The 12912-nt window shown below is 36.8% G+C and overlaps 1 protein-coding gene across 2 annotated transcripts in view; it reads right to left on the bottom strand.

The window, feature by feature from the left end:
• Positions 1 to 12912, bottom strand: part of TRPC4AP (transient receptor potential cation channel subfamily C member 4 associated protein) — a gene marked incomplete at its 3' end in the record, with an annotated part of 78464 nt that overhangs the window by 45930 nt on the left and 19622 nt on the right. For both annotated transcript variants that reach the window (XM_081289230.1, XM_081289231.1), the window contains exons 3-4: positions 10914 to 11030; positions 647 to 704 (exon numbers count right to left, since the gene is read on the bottom strand). In XM_081289230.1, the coding sequence (XP_081145356.1) occupies positions 647 to 704; positions 10914 to 11030 (175 nt within the window). The remainder of the gene's footprint in view (positions 1 to 646; positions 705 to 10913; positions 11031 to 12912) is intronic.

Here is a 12912-nt window from a genome sequence, read left to right as displayed (position 1 = left end):
TTTTAATCATATGTGCTGTGGTAATGACTAAACTTTTTACAAAAAGCATGTATGACCTTTATAACAAAAATCTAATAGGTCATAGATTTTTCAAAAATGTAAATAAAGTGATATTATCAGGTTATTCCTTACTCTAGGTTAGCTATATACATGAAATAAGAATTTAAAAAAAAAACACATAAAGTTGGATCAAACAACTACTAAAAAGTTTATAGCGGCTCAGGAGGCTGAGGCAAGAAGATTGCAAACTCAAAACCAAGCTCAGCAACTTGGCAAGGCCCTAAGCAACTTAGTGAGACTCTGCCTCAAAATAAAAAAAAAAAATAAAAAGGGCCAGAGATGTGGCTCAGAGGTTAAGTGCCCCTGCATTCAATCCCTGGTACAAAAAAATTTAAAAATGCAATTATTTTAGCCCCTTGATTTTCATGCTTTCTGTTTTGGTTTTGAAAGTGCCAGGTCTATATTTCTATCCAGTGTGGAATGAAGGAAGAGTGTTGCTTAGTTGGGGATGGAGAGAGCAACTGCAGCTGAATTAATAAGGCATGTTCTCACTATTAACAGGAAGAGAAAGAATAGCAATCCAAAGGAAATGCCATCATACTGGCACATTGGGAAATGAGGAACAGGGCCTGATGAATATACTTACTTTTTAGTTTCTGTCCCCGGATAGAGATTGTAGGCCTCATAAGAATTTCTACAAGAAGCTATTTAAAAACAAAAACAACAAAAGGAATAAAAAATCTTAAAAATTAATTCAAAGCACAAACTATAAAACAATCTTTGTTACCACAACTCATGCCCTGAGTAGCTCTCACAGTACTACAAAATCTTGTGCCAGGAGACGGTGAGATTCAGTGGAAGAAGCATTATTGTCAGAGTCAGAAAACCTGGGTTCTAGTCCCAGTTCAGCCACTTATTTTCCATGTAAACTTGAGCATGCCAGTGCCCCTATTTGAGCCTTACCTTTCTCATTTTTATAAATGAGTAAGTTAGATTAAGGTAATCTCTGTGATTCAATGTTGCTTAATATTTGAAAAGCTACGGAACTTTTTTATTACCATGACTCTTCTTTTAGTTAAAGAACACTCATGTGTATGTTTATTAAAAAGGTCTCAAAAGATATACCATAAATTATTGGCACTGATTTTTTACCAGGGACTATGGATGATATGCATGTATTTTTCATTTTACACACTTTTAACAGAGCATGCAATTTTGCTTAAAATTTAAAATAAATGTGTATTTAAAAATCCATTCTGTTGAAAAATAATTTATAACTGATAAAAGGGTTAATCCATCAAGAAGATATAAATATTATAAATATACACGCACATAATAGTAGAGCCCCAAAGTACAGAAGCAAAAGCTAACAGAATTAAAACAAAGAGACAATTCAGATATTACAGGTGGAGCTAGCCGTAGTGGTGCACACCTGTAATCCCAGCAACTCTGGAGGCTGAGGCAGGAGGGTTGCAAGTTTGAGGCCAGCCTCAGTAACTTAGTGAGGCTCTAAGCAATTTAGCAAGACACGTCCCAAAATAAAAAATAAAAAGGGCTGAAGGTGTGGGTAAGTGGTAAAAAAAAATAAACCCTGGATTTAATTCCCAATACCAAACAACAAAACAAAACAAAGCCAGGTGGATACTTGTTATGGTCTGGATGGGAGGTGTCCCCCAAAAGCTCACACATGAAACAATGCAAGAAGGTTCAGAGAAGAAATGATTGGGTTATGAGCATTAACCCAATTGGTGAGTTAATCACCTGATGGGATTAACTGAACAGCAGCTGAAGGTAGGTGGGGAGGGGGTGGAGCACTGGGTGTGTGGCTTTGGGGCATACATTTGTTATCTGGTGAGTGGAGTTTCTCTACTTCCTGATCATCATGTGAACCACTTCCCTCCTCCACACTCTTCTGCCATATTCAGCCTCACCTTGAGCCCCGAGGAATGGCATCTGCTGCCTATGGACTGAGACCTCTGAAACCATGAGCCTCCAAATAAACTTTTCTTCTTCTAAAATTGTTCTGGTCAGGTCCTTTCATCACAGCAGCGAAAAAGCTGACTAAATCAATACTTTAATACTCTGTTTTCAATAATGAATAAACAACTAGGCAGAAAAGCAGTAAAGAAATGAAGATTTGAACACCACAAATCATCTAGGAATAAAAGACATCTTTAGGAACTCAAAAAATTAGACAATAAGATAACAAATAACCCAATCAACAAATGGGCCAAGGACCTGAACAGACACTTCTCAGAGGAGGATATACAATCAATCAACAAGTACATGAAAAAATGCTCTCCATCTCTAGCAGTCAGAGAAGTGCAAATCAAAACCACCCTAAGATACCATCTCACTCCAGTAAGATTGGCAGCCACTATGAAGTCAAACAACAACAAGTGCTGGCGAGGATGTGGAGAAAAGGGTACACTTGTACATTGTTGGTGGGACTGCAAATTGGTGCGGCCAATTTGGAAAGCAGTATGGAGATTCCTGGGAAAGCTGGGAATGGAACCACCATTTGACCCTGCTATTGCCCTTCTTGGACTATTCCCTGAAGACCTTAAAAGAGCATGCTACAGGGATACTGCCACATCGATGTTCATAGCAGCACAATTCACAATAGCTAGACTGTGGAACCAACCCAGATGCCCTTCAATAGATGAATGGATAAAAAAAATGTGGCATCTATACACAATGGAGTACTATGCAGCAATAAAAAATGACAAATTCAGGGAAATGGATGGCACTAGAGCAGATTATGCTTAGTGAAGCTAGCCAATCCCTAAAAAACAAATACCAAATGTCTTCTTTGATATAATGAGAGCAACTATGAACAGAGTAGGGAGGAAGAGCAGGAAGAAAAGATTAACTTTAAACAGAGACATGAGATGGGAGGGAAAGAGAGAGAAAAGGGAAATTGCATGGAAATGAAGGGAGACCCTCATTGCTATACAAAATTACATATAAGAGGTTGTGAGGGGAATGGGAAAATTAACAAGGAGAGAAATGAATTACAGTAGATGGGGTAGAGAGAGAAGATGTGAGGGAAGGGGAGGGGGGGATAGTAGGGGATAGGAAAGGTAGCAGAATACAACAGTCACTAATATGGCAGTATGTAAAAATGTGGATGTGTAACCGACGTGATTCTGCAATCTGCATTTGGGGTAAAATTGGGAGTCCATAACCCACTTCAATCTAATGTAAGAAATATGATATGTCAAGAGCTTTGTAATGTTGTGAACAACCAATAAAAAAATAAAATAAAAAAATTTTTAAAAAAAGACATCTTTAGAATACTCCACGCAGCAACAGCAGAATACCTCTACTCAAGTACACACAGAACATTCTTCAGAATAAAATCATGTACAAATTATGTTCTCTGGTCACAATGAAATTAAAAATGAGAAAGAAATATGGGAAATTCATCAATATGTGGATAATTCAAAAGTTGTCCTAAATAATAAGATTAAAAAATAATCAGAAGGGAAATTTAAAAGTATCTGAGATACATGAATAAACCAAAACTTATACATAAGCAATGCTTACAGGGAAATTTATAGCTAATGACAATCTTTAAAAAATTACTTCAAATCAACAATCAATCTTCTACCTTAGGACACTGGGAAGAGAGGAACAAACTAAACTCAAAGCAAGGAAAGAGAAGGAAATAGGTATCAGAATGGAAACTAGTGAAAGAGAGAATGGAAAATAACAGGGAAAACTACATGCCAATATATTAGATGATCTAGATAAAATAGACAAATTCCTACAAAAAAATTGGTTCAAGAAGAAACAGAATATCTTAATAGTCCTATAAAAAGTAAAGCAAAGGAATCAGTGATCAAGGATACAAGAAATGCAGAAGCCCAAGCAGCTTCACTGGTAAACTATTCAAAATATTTAAAGAAGAATTATTATCAATTTTTCATAAACTCTTCCAAATCACAGCAGAGCAAGGAACACTTTCCAACTCATTCTATGAGGCCAGAATTACCCAGATACCAAAGTCAAACAAAGATATCATAAAACCACAGACCAATATCTCTTACAAATGTACACACGGGGCTGGGGTTGTGGCTCAGTGGTAGAGCGTTCGCCCAGCACATTTGAGGCCGTGGGTTCAATCCTCAGCACCACATAAAAATAAGTAAAATAAAGGTATTATGTCCAACTACAACAAAAAAATAAATATTGAAAAAAATAAAATAAATATCTTAGGATTGTTCACAAACTTACATAATTTGAAATTTTAAAAAAAAATGTACACACATAAAAAATCCTAAAAACACTAGCAAACCAAATTCAGCAACATATAAAAAGGCTAATACACCATGACAAAGTGGGATTTACCCCCCAAATGGCAAGGTTGGTCCAACATATAAAAATCAATTAATATAATACACCATATTGTTACTCTATCCTAGTCTTGTATTGCCTGAGTGGCCTTGTATAATTTTTACTTTTCCCTAATCTTGCTTGTCTTTGAGGACAGGATGCCTGAAGGGCAGACACTGCTCTTTGGTACAGCTGGTTGAAACTGGTTGGATCTAAAAAGGTGGCCAGAGTGATAGCAAAAAATCTCTTAACTTTATTACAATAAAATACATAAATATTCCTCCCCTTTATTAGCCTGCCCTTCCTCCTCGTTTCTTTTACTGTAGATTTATAAACTTCCCACTAGACCCTTAAGGGGTAGGAAGGTGATTTGTGAGCTTATCTCCTATTTCTTCTATTCTTAGACAAAAATAAAAGTCTCCACTGCTCAATCAGTGCTTGGTATTTTTATTGTTTCCTACAATTCCCAGAGGGAAATAGAACCCAGTCTTTGGGAATAAAAAAATTAGTAACCATATCAACAGAAGAAAGGGTAAAACCCACACAATCTCTCAATAGATGCAGAAAAGCATTTGAAAAATATTCAACACACTTTCATGATTAAAAAAACTATAATCAATAAGGAATAGAAGGGAATTTCCTCAACCTAATAAAGGGCATTTACAAAAAAAAAAAGTTCACAGCTAATTTCATATTACTGGTCAAAGACTGAGTGCTTTCCCACCGAAAACAGAAAGAACAAAAATATGTCCACTTTCACTACTTCTATTTATATTATTATATAAAGGTTCTAACCAGGGCAAAGGTTGTTTTTTTTTTAAAGGGGGGGGGGGTCAAATTGGAAAGGAAAAAGCAAAACTATCTCTATGTGCAGGTGTTATAACCCAGAACACAGAAAATTCTAAAGAGAGTCCACTTAAAAAAAAAAAAAAATTATAGAGCTAATAAATAAGAGTTCTGTAAACTTTTGGGATACATAAGCTATACATATAAATAACATGATTTCTACAACTATACAACTATAGCAATGATTAAACCAAAACTGAAGTTAAAAAAAATTCCAACTAAAAGGGACCAATAAAAAATAAAATAAATTTTAAAAATAATAATAAAATTCAAGGGGCTGGGATTGTGGCTCAGTGGTAGAGTGTTGCCCTAGCACGTTCAAGGCCCTGGGTTTGATCCCCAGCACCACATAAAAATAAATAAAATAAAGATATTGTGTCCAACTGTGGGGAGCCATTCTGACACGTGATTGGGTGACTCCCGTTAAGGGCCTGAGGCACTCTGGCTGTGTCGGAGTTATCCCGACCCTTTCCTGATGAGAGAGCCCATCCGTGTGGGGGTGTGCGTAACCACTGACCCTGGAGACCCAATCACTGACCCTGACCTTGGAGTACAGCCCCCCCTCAACCTTCATTGGATGGAATTCTCCCCTAAATCTCTTGTTTCCCCCAAATAAAAGGCTGATCCCCGGCGTGTTCGCTCTCTCTCTCTCCTGCTAGCCCAGAGTAATCCTCGCTGCCCTGCTGAGCGGCTTGAGGAGGGAAACAGAGAGGCGAGCCGTCTTGGACCTAGCATTAAAATAAGGTACTGTCTGTGTGTTTTATTTTGATCTCTTCTAACTAACTGAATGCCAGAACCTCATTAATGAAACCACTGCGCAGGCCGCGTGGTAGATCCAACTACAACTAAAAAATAAACATTTAAAAAAATAATAATAATAATAATAAAATTCCAGGGCTGGAGTCGTAGCTCAGTGGTACAGCGCTTGCCTAGTACATGTGAAACACTGGGTTTGACTCTTAGCACCACATAAAAATAAACAAAATAAAGAAGATTCCATTTATCAAAAAGAATAAGAAACTTAGGAATAAATTAAGTGCAAGACTGTGCAATGAAAATATACTTTTTTTAAAGAAACAAAAGATAATCTAAAAATTGAAAGATATCCTCCCTTAAATTGACCTACATATTCAAAGAGATGCCCATCAAAACCCTGGCTGGCTTCTTTTCAGAAATTGACAAAACTGATCCTGAAATTCAAATGGCTAATGCAGCACCTTTATTTTTTTTTTTTAGAGAATTTTTTTAATATTTATTTCTTAGTTCTCGGCAGACACAACATCTTTGTTGGTATGTGGTGCTGAGGATCGAACCCGGGCCGCACGCATGCCAGGCGAGCGCGCTACCGCCTGAGCCACATCCCCAGCCCAATGCAGCACCTTTAAAAAAAAAAAGTTTCGCAGGTTCTCAAAAGTTAAATAGAGCCTCCATAAGACCCAGCAACTCCACTCCTACATATATACCAAGAGAATTTAAAAAAAAAACACCTAATTCAGTAGGAAATTTTAAAATATGGTCACAGAAACACTTGTACTCCAGTGTTCATTGCAATTTTACTAATCAAAGCAGTATTATTAATAATAGCTAAAAGTGGAAACAACCCAAATGCCCATCTACTGATGAAACACAATATAGTATATCCATACTATGGGATTATTTCTTGACAGTAAAAATAAATGAAGCCGGGTGTGGTGGTGCACGCCTGTAATCCCAGCAGCTTGGAGGCTGAGGCAGGCGGATTGCAAGATCAAAGCCAGCCTCAGAAACAGTCAGGAGCTAAGCAACTCAGTGAGACTCTGTCTCTAAATAAAATGCAAAATAGGGGTAGGAATGTGGTTCAGTGGTTGAATGCTCCTGGGCTCAATACCTGGTACCAAAAAAAAGGGAACAAAGTACTGATATATACTGTAACAGATAAATCTTGAGTCACAAAAAATCATATATTATATGATTCCATTTATATGAAATGTTAAAAATAGGCAAATCTATACAGGCAGAAAGTAAGCAGATTGGTGGTTGCCTAAGGATGGGGGACTTAGGAGGAAATGGGATGTGACAAAGGATGCTGTGTTTCTTTTTTTTTTTTTTTTAATATTTTTTAGTTGTTGATGGACCTTTATATAATTATTAATCTATATGTGGTACTGAGAATCGAACCCAGTGCCTCACACATGCTAGGCAAGCGCTCTACCACTGAGCCACAACCTCAGTCCAAAAATTATTTATTTATTTATTTTAGTTTTAGGTGGACACAATATCTTTATTTTATATTTATGTGGTGCTGAGGATCGAACCCAGTGTCTCACCCATATGAGGTGAGCACTCTACCACTGCTACAACCCCAGCCCCCCTGTTTCTTTCTTTTTTTTTTTTTTGAGTGGTAAACATGTTTTAAAATAAATTGTGGTGATAGTTGCATAACTTTGTAGACTTACTAAAAAACATTCACTGGTCCACTCTAAATGGGTTAATTGTATAGTATGTAAATTATATCTCAATAAAACTGTTATGCTAAGTTAAGGAAGCCAGACATGAAAGTCACAATGTATGATGCTATTTATGAGACTGTCTATAATAGGCAAATCTACAGAGACAGAAAATAAACATTGTTCTGGTGATCACACAACTCCATGAACACACTAGAAACTAATAAAGAGTAGTTAAAAAGCTAACTTTATGGTATGTACATTATTAGTAGTAGCAGTAGTAGTAATAGTGGTAGTGGTAGTACTGGGGATTGAATCTAGATGCACTTTATCACTGAGCCACATCTCCAGCCCTTTTTATTTTTTGAGACAGAGTCTCACTAAATTGCTTAGAGCCTCACTAAATTGCTGAGACTGGCCTTGAACTTGTGATCCTCCTACCTCAGCTTCTTGAGTTGCTGGGATTAAGGCATTCACCACCACACCTGGCTGGATACTTTTCAATCATTACATATAATGCTACACTGAGGCTGGGGTTGTGGTTCAGTGGTAGGGCACATGTGAGGCACTGGGTTCAATCCTCATCACACATAAAAAATAAATAAAATAAAGGTAAAACAAAACAAAGCAAATAATGCTATACTATCCATGTATATAAATGTAAATAAGACCTTTTTTGTTTTCTGTTTTATTTTTATTTAATTTTTTTGGGGGGAGTATACAAAGCTTTACCTCATTTTGACTTATGTCGTCAGGAGACCACCATGAAATGAAAGCAACAACAGAAAATAAGTACTGATCTTTAAGATGGCCAGGCATCCTACATAAGTGCTTTTCAAAAGAGATCACAATCACCCAGCAAGACGTATTATGCTCAACTGCTCAGATTACTATGTTTAAAATAAGTTTATTTCAAATGGAAGATGGACTAGGTCAATGAGTAAAAGTCTCTGAATGCCAAGTTTTGGCGCACACTTACAATACATCTATATTTTATTACATTGGTTAATAGAAGCTGAGGCAGTAGGATCATGAGCTCAAAGTCAGCCACAGCAAAAACGAGGTGCTAAGCAACTCAGTGAGATCCTATCTCTAAATGAAATACAAAATAGGGCTGGGGATGTGGCTCAATAGTTGAATGCCCCTGAGTCCAATTCCCTGGTACCTCCCCACTCCAAAACAAAAATGTCAAAAGGTAGAAACAACCCAACTGTCCATCTTTGGATACACAGATGTACTAAATACAATTTATCCATGTAATCGAATATTATTTGGCCATAAAAAGAAAATGGGTATTGACATATGCCTCAACATGATGAACCCTGAAAGCACTATGTTATGTGAAAATAGCCAGTAACAGAAGACTAGACATTACATGATTTCATCTATATGAAATGTCCAGAACACGGATTACAGAGACAAAAAATAGATTCACAGTATCCAGGGCACGGCCAGATGGTGTTAAGAGAGACAGAGAAGCAAAAACTAATACATTCAGAGTTTCTTTTTTTTTTTTCGGGAGGCCAGGGGTGGGACCTAGGGATTGAACTCAGGGATACTCACCCACTGAACCACATCCCCAGCCCTATTTTGTATTTTATTTAGAGACAGGGTCTGAGTTGCTTAGCTCTTGACCATTGCTGAAGCTGGCTTTAAACTCGTGATCCTCCTGACTCAGGAGGATCCTCTAGCCTCCCTAGCCGCTGGGATTATAAGCATGTACCACCATTCCTGGCTACATATGGAGTTTCTTTTTTGAGGTAATGAAAATGTTCTAAGACTGTAGTGATGATTGCACGTATTTGTGAACACACTAAAAAACCAATAAGCTGGGCTGGGGCTGCAACTCAGAGGCAGAGCCCTTGCCTAGCATGCATAAGACACTAGGTTCAATCCTCAGCACCACATAACGAAAACAAATAAACAAAGTCATTCTGTCCATCTATAACTACAAAATTTTTTTTAAAAAAAACCCAATGAACTGTATACTTTAAGAGGGTGAAATAGGGGCTGGAGATGTGGCTCAAGCGGTCGCGCGCTCGCCTGGCATGCATGCGGCCCTGGTTCGATCCTCAGCACCACATACAAATAAAGAAGTTGTGTCCGCCGAAAACTAAAAAATAAATAATAAAATTCTCTCTCTCTTCTCTCTCTCTCTCTCTCTCTAAAAAAAAAAAAAAAAAAAAAAAAAATTATAAGGCCAATCAGGACCTTTCCTCTGAAATTCAAGAAGGTAATATCAAGCAGCCCTACCCACTTCTCAACTTGACTGTCCAAAAGTCTCAAATGGAATACAACCAGCACTGAGCACCTGGCCTCCTCTCACATGGAAATTGATCCCACACTCATCTTTCCCATTTATTAAAAAAAAAAAAAAAAAAAAAGAGTGAAATAGGTCTGGGGTTGTAGCTCAGTAGTAGAGTGCTCACCTAGCACATGCAGGGCCCTGGGTTTGATCCTCAGCACCACATAAAAATAAAAAAAAATTTTTTTAGTTGTGTCCAACCACAACTAAAAAATATTAAAAAAAGAGGGTGAAATATATGGCTAGAAAAAACTATGAAGAAATATTACTTTTCTCACATCTGCTTAATGAAAACTTAAAGACAGTTTGGTGAAGGGGGCTTCTAGATCTGGTAATGTTCTTCTTGATTTGGGCAGTAAGACAAAAATGAACTTGTTTTGTAGTAAAATAATAAATATTTAAAAAGGGGGAGGGAAGGTGTAGAAAAACTAAATGCCCATCAACTGGGACCTGCATGAATAAATCATGGTATAATTACACCAAGGAATACTATTTGGCTATTTAAAATAAGGCAGATTTATGTGTACTAAAATGAAACTATCCCCAAGCTAGAGAAAATTACATCAAAAAAGCAAGGCACAGGAGAGTGTACCAAATATATGGTATGCCCCTGCATGTGAGGAGACAATAAGCTAAGGCGTGAGGGGTATTTACACACATATTGCCTCATAATATCTCTAGAAAGACATACAATAAACTAATAATTACAACTGCTTCTGAGAAGGAGACACAGGGGGAAGTGGGAGACACTTTTTGCTTTGTGTCTTTTTAAAAAAAAAAGATGGCCATATTATCAATTCAAATAAATAAATTCTTAAAAAAACAAACAAACTATATGCTGCTTCAACATAGAAGAATGCCACTCTGCTTCTGAAAGGTAAAATCTGAAATGTTTGCTATAAATTCTGAAATGTTTCCTGTCTTCCATTTTAATACTTAAATTCTCAAACCATTTAAGTAGGAGAAATAACAGTAACAGTAAGAAAACAGTTACTTACATCAACACCTCCAAACAAGTCAAAAATGTAAGTATTTGGATAAGTGGTTTCTTGAGTCAGTTTCCTATCTTCAGTAACAAATGCCATAGCCTCCATGGAAAGAAGAGGAGAAATTTCCTAGTTTAAAAAACAGGACAAAGACATTCTGTTTTAGAATTCAACACAGACCAACATTAAAATATCAGTTTGCATTTTAGTCACAAGTTGAATCTCAACGAGCATAATGATAAGTGACTCCAAATGAATTACACTTCCTAGTATTCAGACTCCTTTAGAATCCTTGCCCACACTGAATCTGGGCTGGGGTGATTTCCTTCAATTAACATAATGTGGCAGAAGTGACACTATGCCACTTCCGGCATAACCCTTAAGAAGGCTGGTAGAGTTGGCTTTTGCCATCTTGGAACCTAATAGTACTGCTATGAGAAACTCAACATAGCCACCTATTGAGGTCATAAGCAGAAGAACTAAGGCCAGAACTGGTATCTTTAGCCTATCTCCAGCTGACAGTTCACACCAACCAGCCATTTTGAATATTCCAGATGTCTGAGTATCCCTTCCCAAAGAAGAAGAAGCAGACGAATCATTCAATCAATCAAGAATTGTGAGAGATAAGTGATAAATGCTAAGTTTTGTGGTGACTGATTCTTCAACAATAACCAAATCTGTTCAAGAGTCATCTCCTGAAGGAAGTCCATCTTGATTCCTCCCATTCAAAAGTAATCTGATGCTCTTCTAAAGCCCCAAAGCAATTTGTAAGTAACTTATAACATTCAGCATTTTTATTTTTTATCTATTTATAAATCTATGTTATTTCTTCCCTAGAATACAAAGCTCCTTCAAGAGAAGCCCAGAACAGATTCCTCTTTGTGTTTCTTCACTGTAGGTCTTAAGACATAACAGGTATTTGATATGATAGAAATAGGGCAATGGTTCAACAAATTTTGGGAGCCACAGAAACCTTTATTCATATGGAACAAAACTTAATAGAAAAAAAAATCGTATAAAAGCCTACTGTGTAGTAAGTCTCAAATAAGTAGTTGTTAGATGAATAAAGAAATGATGATCAGGGGGCTGGAGTTGAAGCACAGTGGTAAAGTGCTTGCCTAGCATGTCTAAGGAACTGGATTCAATTCTCAGAACCACATATAAATAAATAAAATAAAGGTCCAACAACTAAAAAAAAAAAAATACACAAACATACACACATTTATATATATATAGATACACACACACACGTGTGTATGTGTGTATCTATATATATAAAAGAAAGATGATCAGACATTAGAGACTCCGATATTAATTTTCCTCTCCTTCAAGTTTACCTAAACCCTATCTCTTGAGAGATTTTACAAAAATAAAATGAAACAATATAAAATTTGTTGGAAAGCATTTCTAAATAAGAGGCTAAAATTACTTCTATCAATCTCAATCAGACTGGGAGATCAAGAACATGAAAACATCTCAAAGGTAAAGCTGAGGTTTAGTGACTATTTTATTTTGGAATACCTTCTATGATATAACATCAAAACTTTACCTCTAAAGAACATTATATAATTCATCTTCATTATGATAAAATATACTTACAGAGGTTATAACTGCAGCTAGATCTGGTACTCTAAATTTAGATTTGGGTTAGAAACTCTGGGGATGGAACCCAGCACTCCGATGAACACTGCTGAGAATAACTGCCCTAGCATAATGTCTTTGCACTCTTTCCACCCCTTTCTAGCTATCAAACCTGGTCCCTTCAATCTTTTTATGTTAATGGTAATTATGAACAACTTATAAGGCACCTTTCATAAGCCTTCAGCAATATGGGATCTTTTAAACTCTGTTTAAAGAATGTCATCCAGGGCTAGAGATGTAGCTCAGTGGAAGAGTGCTTTTCTACCATGCACATGGCCCTGAGTTCAATACCAAGCACGGGGGGGGGGAGGGTATCAAAATCCTCAGGAACAGTTTTAACCTCCCCCCAAATTAATCAAACAGTGCTATA

This window comes from Spermophilus citellus (genome assembly GCF_964194105.1).
Source record: "Spermophilus citellus genome assembly, chromosome: 4".
Lineage (NCBI taxonomy): Eukaryota > Metazoa > Chordata > Mammalia > Rodentia > Sciuridae > Spermophilus > Spermophilus citellus.
The sequence above is the reverse complement of the archived record's forward strand: the minus strand, read 5'-3'. Positions and strand labels throughout refer to the sequence as shown.